The sequence below is a fragment of the Clavelina lepadiformis genome, chromosome 8 (genome assembly GCF_947623445.1).
Source record: "Clavelina lepadiformis chromosome 8, kaClaLepa1.1, whole genome shotgun sequence".
In the NCBI taxonomy this organism is placed as follows: domain Eukaryota; kingdom Metazoa; phylum Chordata; class Ascidiacea; order Aplousobranchia; family Clavelinidae; genus Clavelina; species Clavelina lepadiformis.
In genome coordinates, this window is record NC_135247.1 from 1630271 (window position 1) to 1646523 (window position 16253).

A 16253-nucleotide genomic window follows, 5' to 3' on the forward strand; every position below is an offset into this window, starting at 1 on the left:
CTTTCAACTGTCATAGATGGTGGGAAGCAAAAACATTAAGTGCTTTGTGAACTTAAAACTTGCAACGTTTTAACCAGCCCAGGTATGTCCAACCCGCAACCGACATGCGGCTAGCCTATAAGCCCTAACTGTTGTGCTGTTAATATGAAAGGTCTGAAGATTATCATAGCAAACAACTTACAAGCTACCGGTATGACTTATTCCTATAACCTCACTCTAAGCTCAGCTCATAGCGCCTCCAGTCCGCCACATTATAGGCAACGACATATACCAACAGGCATCGACATAGGCCGCTCATATCCTCAGCTCAGAATTTGCTTGTTTTAACTAAACTAAAAACTGTTGGAAAATAGCCTAAAGTTTTTAGAAAAAACACACTTTGTGCTCACGCTAACCTACCATTCTCAGTATTAATGCCACCAATGCACTTCCCATGTCATAGTGACATAGTCATTCCCCCAACGCGTCCAACTCAAACGACAAAACAAACGCAATAGCATTGAGTTGTGGCTTAGCTGCTAGGGCGACAAAATACGCCATATTTTGTTTGTTTTTGTCTCATTTAGTGGTTTTACAATAATTTTAATGTTGTCACTAAGTGTCGCGCTTTAACTACGACTTTTGGTAAATTTGCTTATTTACGCTGTGTAAAAAAAATAATAACATTTAATTATTAATGCGATGGTAAATTTTCATTTATTACATTAAAAGATTTGAAAAAGTTTTTGTTTAGGGTTTAACTTTGGGCGTATAAGCTGTTAATGTTTAAGCTAAAAGCAAGTAGTATCAGTAAAAAAAGTTACGCGCCTGGCTGAACCGGTTTTACATCTAACACTGGAAGTGAACTGTAGCTGTAGCTCAGCTCAAGTTAGTTCAACTTGAAGAAACCTGCAAAAAGCAGTCTGGTCATCAGCTGACCAGTAAAAGTTGGTTACAATCATCAAGATGAATTTAAAAGCGGTTATCTTAGTTGGTGGTCCACAAAAAGGTTAGTTATAACAATCCTAGTTTGGAAAATCATTACAAACCTAGTTTGGAAAATTATTAGCTTACAACAAAGAATAAAAGTGAATTAATGCACTAAGACAAGCTTTCATAGTACTTGGTTTGCATGTAGGCCTAATAATTTGCTACTGTTCGTTCCCCGTTACAGAATACTAAGGTATTGAAATAAATGTGTTGAAAAAGTTTGCACACTAAAGCATTTCACAATTGACAAAATGTAGAACGGTATAGCTTAGAAACTATTAGCGCTTACTTGGATGATAATTGTAAATAGTAATTATTCTAATATGTTTTAATAAACTACTTGTTTTGGTAAACTCTGGGAAGTTAGAATTACTTTTAAGGTTCATATTTAAATTGGCCTAGGCATAAGTTGTTAAACTTAGTTCGCAGACTTTTTCTAGTGCGTGGCATTTGTTACGCTTTAAATAAAAGTTCATTGCCTCAGGCTAAATAACTTACATCTCGACGGTTTATAAACTATACCTTAATAAAAGCTGATTTTGGTGATAACTTGTGATTCATGTCGCAGTTAGTTAACATTTGTTTTGTTACAACTTTAAATTTAACCAGACTAAATGTAAAGTTTATAAAACGATTGTTCATGAACTCATGCAAGTTAAAATATTACAAAACTGTAGGCGGTCGTCGTTGGAAATACGATCCTGCAACTGGTTCAAAAGAAGCTTTCTTTACCTTACAATGAGCAGTTTAAAACTATGCGTTATCAAAAAGTTTTGCGAATCATTATCATTTAATGCAAGTTGTATTACTAATCGTGCATTATTTAGGAGTTGTTTACTCTAATTTTTGATAAATTTTCAGGTACGCGATTTCGTCCACTGAGTCTGGATCTTCCAAAACCATTATTCCCAATTGCGGGATTTCCCCTTGTGCATCATCATATTGAAGCATGTTGCAGGGTAGGGTAACCTTGGGTAATTTACGCTTTAGTAGTTGAGTATGACAGTTTAGTTATACATTTTAACGGTATCTCAGCTTAAAGAAGTCACCGAAATCTTACTGATCGGATTTTTCCAACCCAATGACGCCCTCCGACGGTTTATTCAAAGGGAAAGGCAAGAATTTGGAAAGTCGATCATGTAAGTGGTTTGGTATATCAATTATTAAGATCTTAATACGTTTATAAAAATGATTTACAATTTTTGTTAAATTCCTTTATATTCAGATACCTGCAGGAGTACACCATGTTGGGAACTGCGGGTTGCATATACCACTTTCGTGATGTCATAACCAACGGCAGTCCAGACGCGTTCTTTCTCATGTTTAGCGACGCGTTTTGTGACTTTCCACTCCAAGAAATGATCCAGTTCAAAGAGAAGTTTATGCCTTACCTTATAATGACTGTAGAGGTAAATTGCCGATTTTCACGCTTTGTGAGTTTAGACACTAACTCTAAAGAGATGTAAAACTTTGTGTAGGCTAGATTGTAGGAAAACACGCACAAAGTCTGAAAATTGAAGTAAAATATATTAATAGAAATAACTTAACAAGAAACTATTCATGCAAACAATAATGCTGTAGCAAGGTTCTTCTGTGAACGCAGAATTTCTGCAGCGAAAAAGTAGGCTAACTTTGCATTTGCGTTTGCTACTGGCAACCACAGTAATTGTAATGTAGTATTTGGCCTTTGTAAGGCAAGCCAATATTTCTTCGAGTTATTAGGCACAACTTTGTATTTGCGATTGCTACTGTCAACCACAGTAATTGTAATGCAGTATTTGGCCTTTGTAAGGCAAGCCAATATTTCTTCGAGTTATTAGGCTAGTTGTATTACTGTATTCAATTCTCTGTGTCTTTGCTCAGGTTCCAAAAGAACAGTCGCTCCATTATGGATGCGCCGGTATCAACCTGACCACAAGCGAGGTCGTCCATTACACGGAGAAGCCTGACACTTTTGTCAGCTGTGACATCAATGCCGGCATCTATCTCCTCAACATAGACATCTTTGAGAATATTGGCGTGCTTTTTCAGAATAAGCACAGGCCGAGTTTAAGTGACACCTCCATGTAATGAGTCTTATGTGTAAAATGCTTGAAATAATCTGATCCTTTTGTGTAAATTATCACTAAGTCTCCAAACACAACACGATTTTGGGAGAAATGCTTTGTTTGTATCTCTTAGGGAAGAAGTCATGCTCCATGTAAGCCATCAGAATGTTTACAAACCTGAAAGTACTATGGGAAGAATTTCTTTGGAAAGTGAAGTACTTCCGCGTCTAGCCGGAAGTGGGAAGCTTTTTGCTTTTCGAATGGATCGCTTTTGGCTCAATATCAAGTCAGCAGGATCGGCATTATACGCGAATCAAGCTATTCTGGAACTTTACAAATCCTCTCATCCGGAAAGACTGAGTGACTTACCCGGATGTAAAGGAAACGTTTATATTCATCCGACAGCGGAAGTAGATGATTCAGCTGTGGTGAGAAATATTTCAAAACTTGATTAAACATTTTGATATTTGTTGGTATCAAAATCATTTCTTCTGGATTTTCAGTAACTGCAGTAAATAAATGTCTGATTAACTTAGAGGTAGATTTTAAGTTGTTTGAGCTAAAATTTTCCAGCTGGGTCCAAACGTGACAGTGGGGGCAGGGGTGGTGATCGGACAAGGGGCGCGGGTCAAGAACTCGATGATTTTAGACGGAGCACTGGTAAAGGTGGGGGCTTAACAGGATTGTGACAAAACAATTAAGATTTATCTCGATTATAAACCAGCGTTAATGTTTTGCATCAAACGAAGCAGTTTCCAAGAAACTAAAAAGAAACTATGTACAGTATTTCATAAATCCACAAAAACATTTTACTTTCCAGGCTCACAGCTGCATACTGAACAGCATAATAGGCTGGCATTGCGTGGTGGGGGAATGGACGAGGGTGGAAGGAACCCCGACGGAAATCGACCCCAACGCGCCTCACGCCACGACTGATAACTTCTACTTGTTCGACGAGCAAGGAAGGCTACGACCATCCATCACCATATTAGGTAATCATTAATAAAGCTACCGACTGACGACCATTGGATAAAACCAGAAAATAAGCAGAAGGAATATCTATTTGAAAGAGGCAGTAAAGTTACACAACAGGACATACATCAATTTCACCATCGTGATCATCAATATGGTCGTTAGATGTAAAATACTGTGTGGTGTCCAGAAAGGCTTTCCGCTTAGGTTCTCTTAGAACAGGGGTGTCAAACTCAATCGCACCAGGGGCCAAAACTCAAAAGTTTACTAACGCCGCGGGCCGATAAGGATAAAACTTGAATGAACGTTTCCTGACATGAATTGGAACAGGCAGCGAAACAACACCAAATTTTTGATGATTTTTGACTGGGCTATTTTTGATTATTCTTCTCTTATATAATTATGTTTCATTCATTTCCTTGCAAAAGCATTAAAGAATTAACAAACAACAAAGAGAAAAGCAGCCCAATTACAAGCGTTAGAATAAATCGATTTATTCCATCGTATGATGGGGCAACTGCTGTGCTGCTGTATTGTGCGATTTGTTATAATCTTGTTGCTTGCTTAAAAAAAGTAAGTTATACTGTACAATGATCTCGTGGGCCGGAAATAGTTCAATGTATGAAATAACTACGCGGGTCAAGTTTTATTGTAAAGCGGGCCGGATGTGGCCCGCGGGCCAGGAGTTTGACACGTATGTCTTAGAAGGTCAAGCTCACTGTTCCAGAAAACTTTGCTTACAACATTAAGGTTTTCTCGGCGCATCTGCAAGCGACCGAGTTTATGCAATTGTTATTTTTCAGGACGTGACGTCACCATTCCAGCGGAAGTGGTCATCAGGAATTCGATAATAATGCCAAGCAAAGAATTGGGACGTGGGTTCAAGAATCAGATCTTGTTGTGAAGCGCCCGTACAATCGACATCATATTAAGCTGCTGATAAAGATGACAGAGTTGTGCCAACTCTTGACTTTTACAAACTATTCACAAATTGTAAACCTGACATTATGCTCGTTTGAGTTTTACTTTATTTTTGCGTCGTCTTTGACGACAAATTCGTGTAAAAACTGACAGAAATAGCTAAAACGGCCTAAAATGATTGAGTACGAGTAGGTCATAGTCAGATCAGTGATAGACAGGACTCAACTTGACCGGTACGCGAGGTTGTCACCCGGTTCTGGTGGCGTGCCGTCTACGCCACGGCTTGCAATTCGCTGTTGGTTTCTTAGATTCTACAAGATGCTGCTTGATGACATCATCTTGGAGTGACGTCAGGCGAACGGACAACGACAGCGGAAGAGAGGTTAGGTTTCCCCGAATGAAGTTTCTTGATCGCGTTTTTCCTCCGCTTCTCACCGCGTTTGTAATCTTCCTCGAGTTTTCGTTTAAGAAGCCGCGACTTCATCTCCATCTCTTTCTTCCTCATCTTCTCCTGGATAGAAGAAAAATAAAATCATAATTTTGTCGTCACAAAGCGTTTTGTTTTATAAAAACAGCAATTAGTTAAAATTGAGGGTGACAAATGCAAACTAAGTTTGCCAAATATTAACAAATGAAATGGTTCCAAGATTTTTCAGTGGTTTGGTAATTATGGCCGAGAACGTGTCGCAAATATGAGTCCGGCACTCGGCCAAGTCTAGTACATCATGCAAGCGACTTGTCGTCACGTACTTTGGTTTACTCCTATAACGTCACAATATCCGCCAAACGTGTCACAATGGACTCAAACTTGCGACAAGTTTTCAGCGATAATTACCAAACCACTGAACTTTTGTTCAAAGTTTTTGACCAGTTTGTTTGGTTAATTGCGTTCCTCGAAATCAGACAAACTTGGTTTCGCACAAACAACACTCACTCTTTTTCTCTCTTCTTTTTCTTTTTTCTTCTTCAATTCCTCTTCCTTCTTTTTTCTCTCCGCTTCCACTTTTTCGGCCACTTCTCGCTCCAGCTTCTCGACCTCGGTCTGTTGAGCATCAGCCTAAGAAGAGAAAAAGTTCACAACCGTCCATGGCAAGCACAACCATAACTTATGCGCTCTTTAGAAATCAGTGCAACTTTGATAAAGTGTTGTCAACACCTAGTTGCTAAGGTATTGTCTCAAACAAGCATGAAATGAGGAGAATGTCCACAAGCACGTCCACACACCGACTCAGTGGCTTCATCGTGGTGTATTGAAATAAACTAACAACTTACTTTAACGCGGTCTAGCAAATCACTGATCAGGCGTATCGACTCCAACTTCCTTTGAGCCAGAAGGAGCTTTCTCTCCTCCTTCGCTATCCGATGAGCCAACCGTTGCTCTTGCTCTAGCTCCCGTTTCTCTCTTCTTTTTTTCCTCCTCTTCTCCTCTCTCTTCTTCCTCCTTTCATCTTGCTCATGAGCAATTTCCTCCTCTCGACGTCTTCAACAACAAGATTTGCATCAAAACCAAGCATTGGCAGATTGTAGGAAGTATTTTAAGCACAACAAAAATATAAGAACGAGGCACTGTGCAATAAACTTAGCTTCTAACGGATGTTGTATTTTTGTATAATTTATCTAGAATATTACTTTGAAACTATTATTATAAAATTACTTATTATTGAAAATAATCAAAATCACGGTAACTCAATAAAAACTTGTAAATTTAATCACTTTTCTTCATCTATTTTCCTCTGAGCTGCTTCCCTCTCCTTCCTCTTCTCATTCTCCCGAGCTTCCTGGAGTTTCTCGATCTTCTGCTTCTCAAGAGCACGATGCTGGATTGATTGTTGAGATAAATGCTTCGTTTTGTCGAAGTCGACCTGGAAGGAGGCAAGTCGCAAAACAATTAATCACAATCAGAATGAAAGTAACAAAACTGGTCTCGGAAAAACTCGTGATGAAAATTTGTTTAAAACAAAACCCGAAGCAGACTTGAACATGAACACAGAACTGTACGATAATCTTCTACTCTGAAGTTTTTCATTCCTACTAACTGGATAAAATAGTTCATGATACGTATAAATTATTACTCAGTATCAGTTTTCCTCATATAACTTTTAACCGCCTATTGCTTGGTAAGGATCATGTTTTCTCACAGAGCCGTCAATGGGTTTCAGCCGTTTGACAAGTTTGGAAACACAAATAACTCAATAAATCTACTGATCTGTTCAATACTAATTCAGTGTCACCTTGATGGTGGCCGCTAGCGCTTTTCCATCCGACTCCTTCATGACTATTTTCCTTCCCTTCAACGCGTCCATGCATTTTGCGAAGCCGATGTACTCTTTGTACTGCACGAACAGCTCAAAGTTTAGTCGGGATCCGAAGGAAAATGTCTGAAAATTTCCGGCTCCACTAACCTGGTGAACAACAGAAAAAACGGGATTAAAAAGTAAAATGAAAACAGTACCTGAATTTTTAAAACATACAAATGACACGTTTACTTTAGCATTAATATAACTTACTATTCCATTCATTACTTATTATTCGCTATAACTACCCTAACACCTCACTTCACATTGAAAATAGTTTTTACGTAAACACACAAGACACCCACTTCTGCTCTGTATGGGTCCAGCATAGGGATATCGATATTGAGGATCTCACCGAACGATAAGAACGCGTATCTCACCAAATCCTCACTCACATTTTCTTTTGTCTGTAATACAATTTATAAATCCGGCAATAAAATGATATTCTTAAAAAAGAACAGGGTTCTGTATATTACAGACACAAGAGTGCTGGACACCGTGCAATGTGTGCTTGCCATAAGCCATAATGCAACTCTGTGTATGAATGATTTCAAACATTGAAATGTCAACGGCAAGAATTGACACAATAAAGAGCCAAGTTCTACAGATTCTACGTACCCTCTCTGTGAAAAATTTACATGGAACGTTCTTCAAATGCACGGTGTCTGGTCTCTCACCAGCCTGGGTTTCATCAAAGTCCTTTGAATCTCGAAAGAAAGCATCCCAGTCATGCCGTGTTGGGAACGGTACCTTGCACTCACCACACGATACCTGTCAAATAACACATAGAATGACCGATACTTTTTGCAATTGATAAGCTTTTGATTCACTTTTAAATGGTATCGGCAAATTACTTTTAAAGAAAAATATCCTGGTATTAATGTGTTGAAATCAAGCAATCACTCTATGTATAGCTGTCTACTATGAAATGCAATTGTACTGAAGAAACCGACCTTTAACAAAGCAGGAAATCCGGAGAGTTTGATGTGTTTTCCGTCAAGCATTGAGATAAAAGTGGAAACGAGAGATTTGTTTTCTAGCTCTCCTTCAAACCTAACAAAAAATGACAACACTGACCCACTACACGCACTAACTATCTATGACAACACCGAACCTGAAGTAGTGTTTGCTTTGACTGTGATTGTAAGACTATTTATGAATTTAAAAGCTACGAATAATTCAAGAACCACAGCTTCTTTAACAATAAAACCCATAAAATTGTCTTTGGTGAGATAAGAACTTCTGCAATTATTGTTTAAGACCAACAATAGGCAGGAAATAACATAGTTAAAAAGAGGTCGATTACATATGATTTACAATTTACTGTAGTTGTCAAGGCTGGACCATATACCTGACAAATTCCAGTGTACTTTTGCTAACTCGAAGCAGAGTGAACTGATAAGGTGTGCACATTCCTTTCACTTTCTCCATTACCTCCCAATTTGAAATGGTTTGACCCGCTACCTACAACATACTAATCATCAAAGAAGATATTTTAAACAAGAGCCAACCAAGCTGTGTGATATATCAAATGAAAAATATAAAGAGTCTTACTTTCAGTTTGGGCAAAGCAACACTGATGTTGACTTTTGCAATCGGTTTAAGGTAAAGATGCAATTTTTCACAGAGTGGAACTGCATCAGACAGATCACTGATTATCGACGTATTCATTTTAACTTACAGTGTCTTTTTTTTACAATGGCCTATGATTCTATCTGCAAAGAAAGTGTTCATTGGAAACGAAAGCTTCATTGAAAACGAAAATAAACATAGAAAATAAACAGCCAGAATGCACACCATAACAAGGTCAGATAACAGAGCCATCAGTCCCGAGTCAGCAACACAAGCAAACAATGAGCAAACAGTACCGACGTGTAACAAATTTCTTTAAAGGCAGCTATTGGCAGATGACGAACAAAACAAAAATTTCTTGAAGGTAAACTTAAACTTTAAGTTATGCTAAACCGAGAATGGCAAAAATGGCAAGAACTTACAAGTGAAGATATCTACAAAATTGTGAAAACACTACAGTGTAGGCAGATGAATGAGCACCAGCAAACAACATGTGAAAGCGAAAGAACACTGAGCTAAAACAAACCAGTAGGAAAATGAATTTGGCAAGACAACCACAAGGAATGTATAAAGGACATATACAGCACCATAATACAACACATACAGCGAATGGAAGAAAAAATCTACTACTGCGGTTCTATGGCACAATGTGAGGTTTTGTTACAGCAGGCTTGTAAGATAATAAACACTTCACACACTTACAATCACATTATGACATACAAATGAAAATAAATTTACATGTAATTAGCACAACGCCATTTATCAACAAGCAAATCATTGATCCAAACTTCAGGTGTTGCTCGCGTATTGCAAAGGCAGACGTGGTAGATGTAACGTCCATGCAGAGACTTTTCACCTGTAACTTTAAGCACATGAGCGACAAAGCACTTGCCTTTGATGAGACTTGATAAACGTTTTGAAACCGAGTCGGGCCACGCCAAGTTATTTTTATCCAACGGCATAATTCCTGCAAGCTTGGCGGTTACTGCGAGTCCAGGAATGGTAGAAAAAGGGGTGACAAGCTTACATAGACGTACTTTTTTCAAATCAAACACACTCTGAACACATGCCCCAAAATCGATGAAGTACACACTGATGGTGTTGCCCAATTTGCCTCGGATCTGGACTCTATGCCAGAATTGCTTTGCAAAGGAGAGAGCATAATTCTCGCCTACATCTATCATGGATGACGGAAGGTTTTTGTGTGGATTCTGCTCGTAAAAGCTGATCAGTGTTCTTGATAAGATGTTCCTGGATTCAATATTTTTCATTGCAATGAGTTGCATGTGACAGGGGTTGATAACTTCTTCTACGACCACAGGAAATAAAGTGTCGCTGAATTTGGTAGAGGGATGGAACAAGGCACTCGTCATAGGAAGTGGCACGGGAGAAGGGGAAGTAATGCTGCTTAGGTCATCAATATCAGCTTCGGTGAAATTGTTTTCACTTTTGTTGCTGTTTTGGCATTGCGCCATAACTATCATTTCATCTGTTGCAGTTTTCTTCGATTTCCCATTGCTATTGTTGACATCTTGTTGCAATGAGTCACTTCTGAAAACTGCAAGGGGTAAAGATGTTTCAGGTAAATCATTGCCGGGGGCACCACTGCTCATTAGGCTGGGGTTTGGCGGGGCCTGTTTTGAGACAACGACTGTTTGTTTTGTTTCATCCGTCCACATAGAAATCAAATGAGGCTGGTCAGAATCTGAAAGTTTGTCAAGTCGAACAAGAACAGTGGATTTTATATCCAGTGTCACATCCATGAGTAAGACAGAGGTGGAAGAGGCTGATGTATTCCCGGATAACCTGCAGCATACAGCTTGCGGTGGAATGTAGAACAGGGTTTCCATCTTGATTTTGAACAATCTTCCTCTTGTCACTCGCTCTTGCTTTCCAATATCAATAAAAAAGACAGTGATTCCACATGGCTTGCCATCTGCGATCTCAATGATGCGAACGCGGTGAAAAGAGCCACCAGCCTGCACCAGGCAGTGTTTTCCTGGATAGAGATTCCTTGCACACTGGGATGGCAGCATCTTCTGACCCTGGAGTTGTTTCTCCACTTCAGCACAACACTGGTTCAACGTTTGCATCCCTTCTCCAGCTGTTCTTATGAAGACCTTTTCCGAGTCAGGATCAATGTGACTTATTGATACGAGACTCTCTGATCCAACATCCGGCAGCGTTGGGAGAAGGTCATCATCGTAAACCATATTCAAGCAGATATCATTGATGTTAAGATAAGCTGGGCCGGCAGTGTCAATCAACTCAACAATGTAAGTTGGTCTGGCAGAGTCAACCAGAAATCTGGCAACGACGTGAGCGGTGCAGCTTTTATAGACAACGACATCATTTAACTTCTGCAAAACGTCGGAGTGCGTGGATAGGATGGGATGGTCGAGACCTGCCAGAGATACAGTGACAACCTGCATTGGGAAAGCAGCAAATTCCCTGGTCAGCGGACGCAGGTCACTCAGATTGACTGTTTCTAACTCACCATTGTCGACAAAATAAACATTTGCTTGGTCCCCGTCGATAGAAATTAACTTTCCTCTGATGCAAGTGTCTTCGGAAAGAACTGCATAAACACAATCAAGCGGTGGTGGATTGGAAAGAATCCAGTTTTGGTTGGTCTTGGAGTAAAATGACTGCATTTTTGTTTCCAATTCTACCAGCTCGTCTGAGTAGCCCTCTCCGATGATGCACGCTTCAATTTCAGTCGTGCACGATGCGTTGAAAACATAGAGATCACAGTATTCTTCACTTGGAAGTTTGACGCAGCCTGGTGGTTGAAACTCAAACGGATTGTAAGAATTGGCTTTGTTCTTCAAAATCTGCTCTTCTTCTTCACTGAAAAGCCTAAAATTGATGTTGAAACTGTTATGATAGAAAAACACCGAATGTTTGTGTTCTGGTGAGTGCATATTGACAGAGTGCGTGGTCGATATTGCAATGGTTTTCATCATCAAATTAGCATGTGCATAGGAATCGTAAAACTTAACAGCAGTGGCATCGAACCATTTTCCATTTGGATCGTTTGAGCGGTGCATGGAGCATCTGATGAGAAACTCGGGATTTTTCGCCAGAGAAGCAGGCATAAGTTGCAAGTCGGAGATCACAACCCAAAACGTATCCCCAAAGTCGATGTCGAAAATTTCAGCGTGCTCTGAAGTGACACTCTTGACTTTAGCCCGTGCACCTACTCTGATGCTGAGCTTTGATATTACGTAACTTCCAGGCTTGATGAGATTAAAATGACAAGGCCAAGGCTTCTTCAACTGCTGTTTAAGTTCTTTGTGCATGGCAGCCATCTTTTGCTCTTCGGCCACAAGTATGACATAAATTTCATCACAAGATACAACACTTTGAACTTTGACCTTGTGTTCTTCACCCAACGCCAGGAGAGTATGAGTCGCGACTGTCACATCAGTAGGAGGCTTTTCAGTAGCCCTTGGAGTGGGAAATTTAGCTGTAAGTTCCTTCTTGGCCTTGCCTTCATCAATGGGGAAGAGAATGTATTTAAAACCTGAACCGACAGCGATTTTATCAACCTGAGCAAAACCAGACACATTTTTACTGATGATTTTTTCGACTAAAATAGCAGGGAACTCCTCAGAGAATATTTCTTTGTACAAAGCACAGACATTAGTGGAGTGCAAGCCATTGGGATTGACTTCAAGGAGCTTGTGCAGATTTATCTTCAATCTTTTCTCAGATATGGGAGAAGCAGACTTGTCATTTGGAGAAGGAAGAGTGTTTTCTGAAGAACTTGATCGAACACTGTCACCAGCTGCACTTGTTGTTTCACTCACAACCGCAATTGCTGAACCAAGGGGATTTTTGAATTTATCAACGGATGAAGATTCAGCCTGTTTCTTGTACAGTTTTTCAAATCTTGGAGCGATGGCCACTTGATGGGAATGGTCATTCCGACTTCCGTTAGGTCTGGCGTCACCCCCGGCTATCCAGTTTGGAATAAATTTATGAGGAGAAGTGCGACTGTACATGATCTTCCTCGTCGAAGATCCGGAGCCAGAGCCAAATGAGTTGATCTTCACGGAGAGGTTGTGATATCTCATCGGAGAATGCACAAACGGAGCCTTGTGGTGGCTCCTGGTCGCTTTGTTACGGTGATAACTCGATCGAGACACCTTTTTCTGGGAAGTTTTCTTTCCTCGTTGCTTTGCAACCATGGCCTGGATGTGCTGAGTTGAGAGATCAGCGATTGCGTAATACGTCAATTCACCAGTCCTGCTGTAGCCAAGGCGGACAACATCCTTTAATGTCGATAGAAACTCATCAAGGGAGTGGAATCCAAACTTGGAATGAGGGATATAACTGCCAGCAAGCTCTCTGTATTCTCCCTGCAACGAAATACAAAATTCCTCTAAATAGAACATCAGGTAATGATTGTAACGTGTCGTAATTGTAACGATGATTGTAAATAATAATCATTACATGTCACGCCATTGGACATAAGTTTGGAAACTGTAACTGATTAATGGTCACTTTGGGGCTGTTAGTATAGCTCATTGCAAGAAAAATGTTGATATTACGGCAGTTATGTATTACCAGAAAGCATGTCACAAAGAATAAACACTTCAGGCAATTTAGAAGGGCTTTATTGAAGTGAAGAAACCTATTAACTCAACGGGCAAGGTCTTGTTTACTGAGTTGACTTTCATTGGGAATTTTTTCCACTCTTGTGTTAAAAAAACATTAATTCGAGGCTATAGTATTATGAAGTTATGATGTATGTGAATATGTTATTACTGTATGATGACATCTTGACATGCGATGGTGATATCTCAAAATCTACTGACCAGTGACCACTGTGGGGAATGTGCTCCATTCCTGCATGGAACTCATTAGCATACACATAGAGCTTTTTTATATTCGTGTTTACCGTTTTGAAAAGACAAAAAAGCAAGGCAAACTTAGTTGTTTGCTGCACTTCAAACACCGATAGAAAATAAAAGTTAGTAAAAATTTAAGCATTTGTGCTTGTTGTCACGTCAAAGCCTGTAAGCTTAGTGGCTTAATGTCACAAAAACTTTAATACTTCTACTATACGTTAAAGCCAATCTTAAAGAAAGCATAAATAGGCTATAGTTTGGTTGTGTTTGATGTTCATGTGTGTAATATATTGTTTGTTCAAAATGTGCAGATATGTTTGCAACCTGCAACTAACTTTCCTGTTCAGCTTTACACAACCAGGAAGTAAACGATTACAAGTTTACAACCAAAATATATGAGTATGCTTGCAAAAGGTCGTGTAGGAGAACTCAAAATAATAATAATACCATAATATCTGAGTTTTTAGGAAATTAAGCTATTCGCTTTTTTAGTCCACAAAGCAGTAATGGAAAGAAGTAATACAGTCGAAATCGGTTAATCGCATTGTCAATTTGCCAAGCTTTTTTATGCGACTAACCGATCTATGCGTTTCCTACATTTTCTCCGCTATTCTCTTTTAAACACCGACGCACGCATTCTTGCTCCTCCGCCGATTTTTGGAATGACACAATGCATTATGACGCAACAAGTGAGCTTCCTTCTTTTCGATTTCGACACAAAAAAAACACGAAACAAAAACGGAAATCAATTTTTATTAAAATAACTCTCAATTGTAGTTTGTTTAATATTTTCCGATTTTCCTGGCATTTTATATCGTATACCAGGGGTGGGCAAATTTGTTCAATGAAAGAGTCACTTGCGGAAAAATACAAACACCAGCGAGCCGCAAAATCAGTAATGATTGTCAATTTGGTTATTATACTATGAGTAGTCATTTTGGGATATTACTTTTTAACTAAAAGACCCATAAAAACATGTTGGTGAGGTGCATTTTGACAACCTTTGCCATAGAGTATAGAATCTATACCTGAAAACAATGTCGGAATCGATGTCTAGTGTTACGTCATAAACGAAATCCTGGCCTAAATAAAGAAAAACTACACAGAAACTTTCATAAACGGTACTCTTGGTAGCCTTTACATTTTTTGGAATTTTACGATTCGACTAGAAGAGCCACAAAAAACATGCCGGAGAGCCGCATGTGGCTCGCGAGCCGCAGTTTGCCCACATCTGTCGTATACGTAGGCTACAGTACAGTACAGGTATTCTATGTTTCTGCAGTGGTTTGCGCTTTGCGACGTAACAATCCTTAAATAAAAATTAGTCTTGTTGTTCTATTGCGATGTAACGATACGTAACAAACCTTAAATGAAACGTAGTTTTGTGGTTCATAATCACTGTAGAGAAGGCCTTTTTTCGTGAAGTTTTACTTTATTGTTCAAATCATTTACGTGCTACTGTCTCTATAGCCTTCAGCCTTGCGGTGAATTTAATCACAGAGTTCTGTCTTTAATTCAAAAATGCTGTCTTCAGTGTCTTGTCGTGTATTTAATTGCTGCGGGTTATGGGAGATCTTGCGATGATTTTTGTTTATTGGTGAGGATAATCTTCAGCAACTTAACACTTCATCAAAGGAAATATGCAGTTAAGTGATACAAGTCTACAAATCAATCAAGAATTCCTATTCGATTAACCGATTTATACGTATAACCCTTATGCGATTGACCGTTGAATTTTCTTCACAAGTGAATGGGAATGGTTTGGGATTATGCAATGCTATGCTATAAAGCGATTTATGCCTTTAACCGATATGTGATTAACCGATTTCGACTGTAATGGTCGTTACTGCTGACAGTAAAAGCACAGGCTTAAGTAAAATCGAGTTAATTTAATTACATTTTCAAGTCAAGCCAAGTCGAGTTAGTAACCTTTGAAAGTTCATGGAAGAGAATTAAAAACAAAAGTTAACCCCATAGAGTGCCACCTTATATTCTGTTATTATATTTTAGCCAAAATATACATAGAATATAGACAGAATAGCATGTAGAGCAAAGTCAAAACCGAGTCATTAAACTCGAGTTGCAAAACAAGTTGAGTCATTTATCTCCTAAACTTTAAGACAAATCTTTGAAGAAACTGAATCGAGTCATAAAAAATCTGATTTAGAAATAATATCATTACACATAAATTACCGTCTACAAATAAGAACTTTTTTACTTTTATGATTTAAAAAACTGACCTGAAGCTTGGTAGCTCTGACCCCATCCTTGGATGAAATCAACACAGACCTTAAATTCTTCTTCACAGAGTCAATAGTTTCAGGCATTTTTCAATACACAAGCTCATCTACCAGCTATATATTGATCAATTCAAGATAGCACTATAGAAATTACAGCGCACATAAAAAAATCCCAAACTTTAGACTACTCCTCAACCTATGGAATAATATATGCACTTGCAATTTAAGTCAAATGTAATTAAAATGATAAATAATCACATGCAAACACAATAGGCCTACACAAGCAAGATACCACCCAAACACTTTAAGATATAATGCATATTTAGTTTACAAGTACAGGTCAAGTGGTAAACCAGGTTTAGTGAAAAACTGGGTAACTGC

General features: G+C 38.9%; 3 protein-coding genes across 4 annotated transcripts; 1 reads left to right on the forward strand and 2 right to left on the reverse strand.

The window, feature by feature from the left end:
- The first annotated feature begins 815 nt into the window (after nucleotides 1-815).
- LOC143468301 (mannose-1-phosphate guanylyltransferase regulatory subunit alpha-A-like) lies at nucleotides 816-5089 on the forward strand. Its single transcript, XM_076965428.1, has 9 exons — nucleotides 816-988; nucleotides 1831-1928; nucleotides 2005-2108; nucleotides 2195-2378; nucleotides 2833-3035; nucleotides 3151-3445; nucleotides 3591-3683; nucleotides 3838-4009; nucleotides 4793-5089. Exons 1-9 carry the CDS (start codon nucleotides 946-948, stop codon nucleotides 4891-4893), a joined length of 1293 nt encoding a protein of 430 aa, XP_076821543.1. The 5' UTR covers nucleotides 816-945; the 3' UTR covers nucleotides 4894-5089.
- LOC143468300 (A-kinase anchor protein 17A-like) lies at nucleotides 5001-8898 on the reverse strand. 2 transcript variants are annotated; one of them, XM_076965426.1, is made up of 10 exons: nucleotides 8759-8898; nucleotides 8556-8668; nucleotides 8158-8257; nucleotides 7823-7975; nucleotides 7510-7611; nucleotides 7142-7312; nucleotides 6624-6772; nucleotides 6183-6390; nucleotides 5845-5967; nucleotides 5001-5421 (listed from the first exon to the last, which is right to left on the reverse strand). In XM_076965426.1, the coding sequence occupies exons 1-10, from the start codon at nucleotides 8873-8875 to the stop codon at nucleotides 5245-5247; spliced, it is 1413 nt and encodes a 470-aa protein (XP_076821541.1). In that variant the 5' UTR covers nucleotides 8876-8898; the 3' UTR covers nucleotides 5001-5244. The 2 variants fall into 2 exon arrangements, with proteins under 2 accessions (XP_076821541.1, XP_076821542.1); XM_076965427.1 differs by having other exon boundaries at nucleotides 8556-8678.
- Nucleotides 8899-8913: 15 nt separating this feature from the next.
- On the reverse strand, nucleotides 8914-16064 carry LOC143468299 (tudor domain-containing protein 7-like). Its single transcript, XM_076965425.1, has 2 exons — nucleotides 15873-16064; nucleotides 8914-13140 (listed from the first exon to the last, which is right to left on the reverse strand). The coding sequence occupies exons 1-2, from the start codon at nucleotides 15957-15959 to the stop codon at nucleotides 9511-9513; spliced, it is 3717 nt and encodes a 1238-aa protein (XP_076821540.1). The 5' UTR covers nucleotides 15960-16064; the 3' UTR covers nucleotides 8914-9510.
- Between the last annotated feature and the right edge of the window lie 189 nt (nucleotides 16065-16253).

What these genes read in the sequence shown, in the direction of transcription:
- LOC143468301 (XM_076965428.1), top strand. Translation starts at nt 946, where the DNA reads ATGAATTTAAAAGCGGTTATCTTAGTTGGTGGTCCACAAAAAG. An exon ending in ACCTTATAATGACTGTAGAG is followed by an intron (nt 2,379 to 2,832) that starts GTAAATTGCCGA and finishes GTCTTTGCTCAG; the next exon opens with GTTCCAAAAGAACAGTCGCT. An exon ending in TAGACGGAGCACTGGTAAAG is followed by an intron (nt 3,684 to 3,837) that starts GTGGGGGCTTAA and finishes TTTACTTTCCAG; the next exon opens with GCTCACAGCTGCATACTGAA.
- LOC143468300 (XM_076965426.1), bottom strand. Translation starts at nt 8,875, where the DNA reads ATGAATACGTCGATAATCAGTGATCTGTCTGATGCAGTTCCACTCTGT. An exon ending in TTGCTTTGCCCAAACTGAAA is followed by an intron (nt 8,669 to 8,758) that starts GTAAGACTCTTT and finishes AGTATGTTGTAG; the next exon opens with GTAGCGGGTCAAACCATTTC. An exon ending in GATTTCCTGCTTTGTTAAAG is followed by an intron (nt 7,976 to 8,157) that starts GTCGGTTTCTTC and finishes GTTATTTGACAG; the next exon opens with GTATCGTGTGGTGAGTGCAA.
- LOC143468299 (XM_076965425.1), bottom strand. Translation starts at nt 15,959, where the DNA reads ATGCCTGAAACTATTGACTCTGTGAAGAAGAATTTAAGGTCTGTGTTG. An exon ending in TCAGAGCTACCAAGCTTCAG is followed by an intron (nt 13,141 to 15,872) that starts GTCAGTTTTTTA and finishes ATTTCGTTGCAG; the next exon opens with GGAGAATACAGAGAGCTTGC.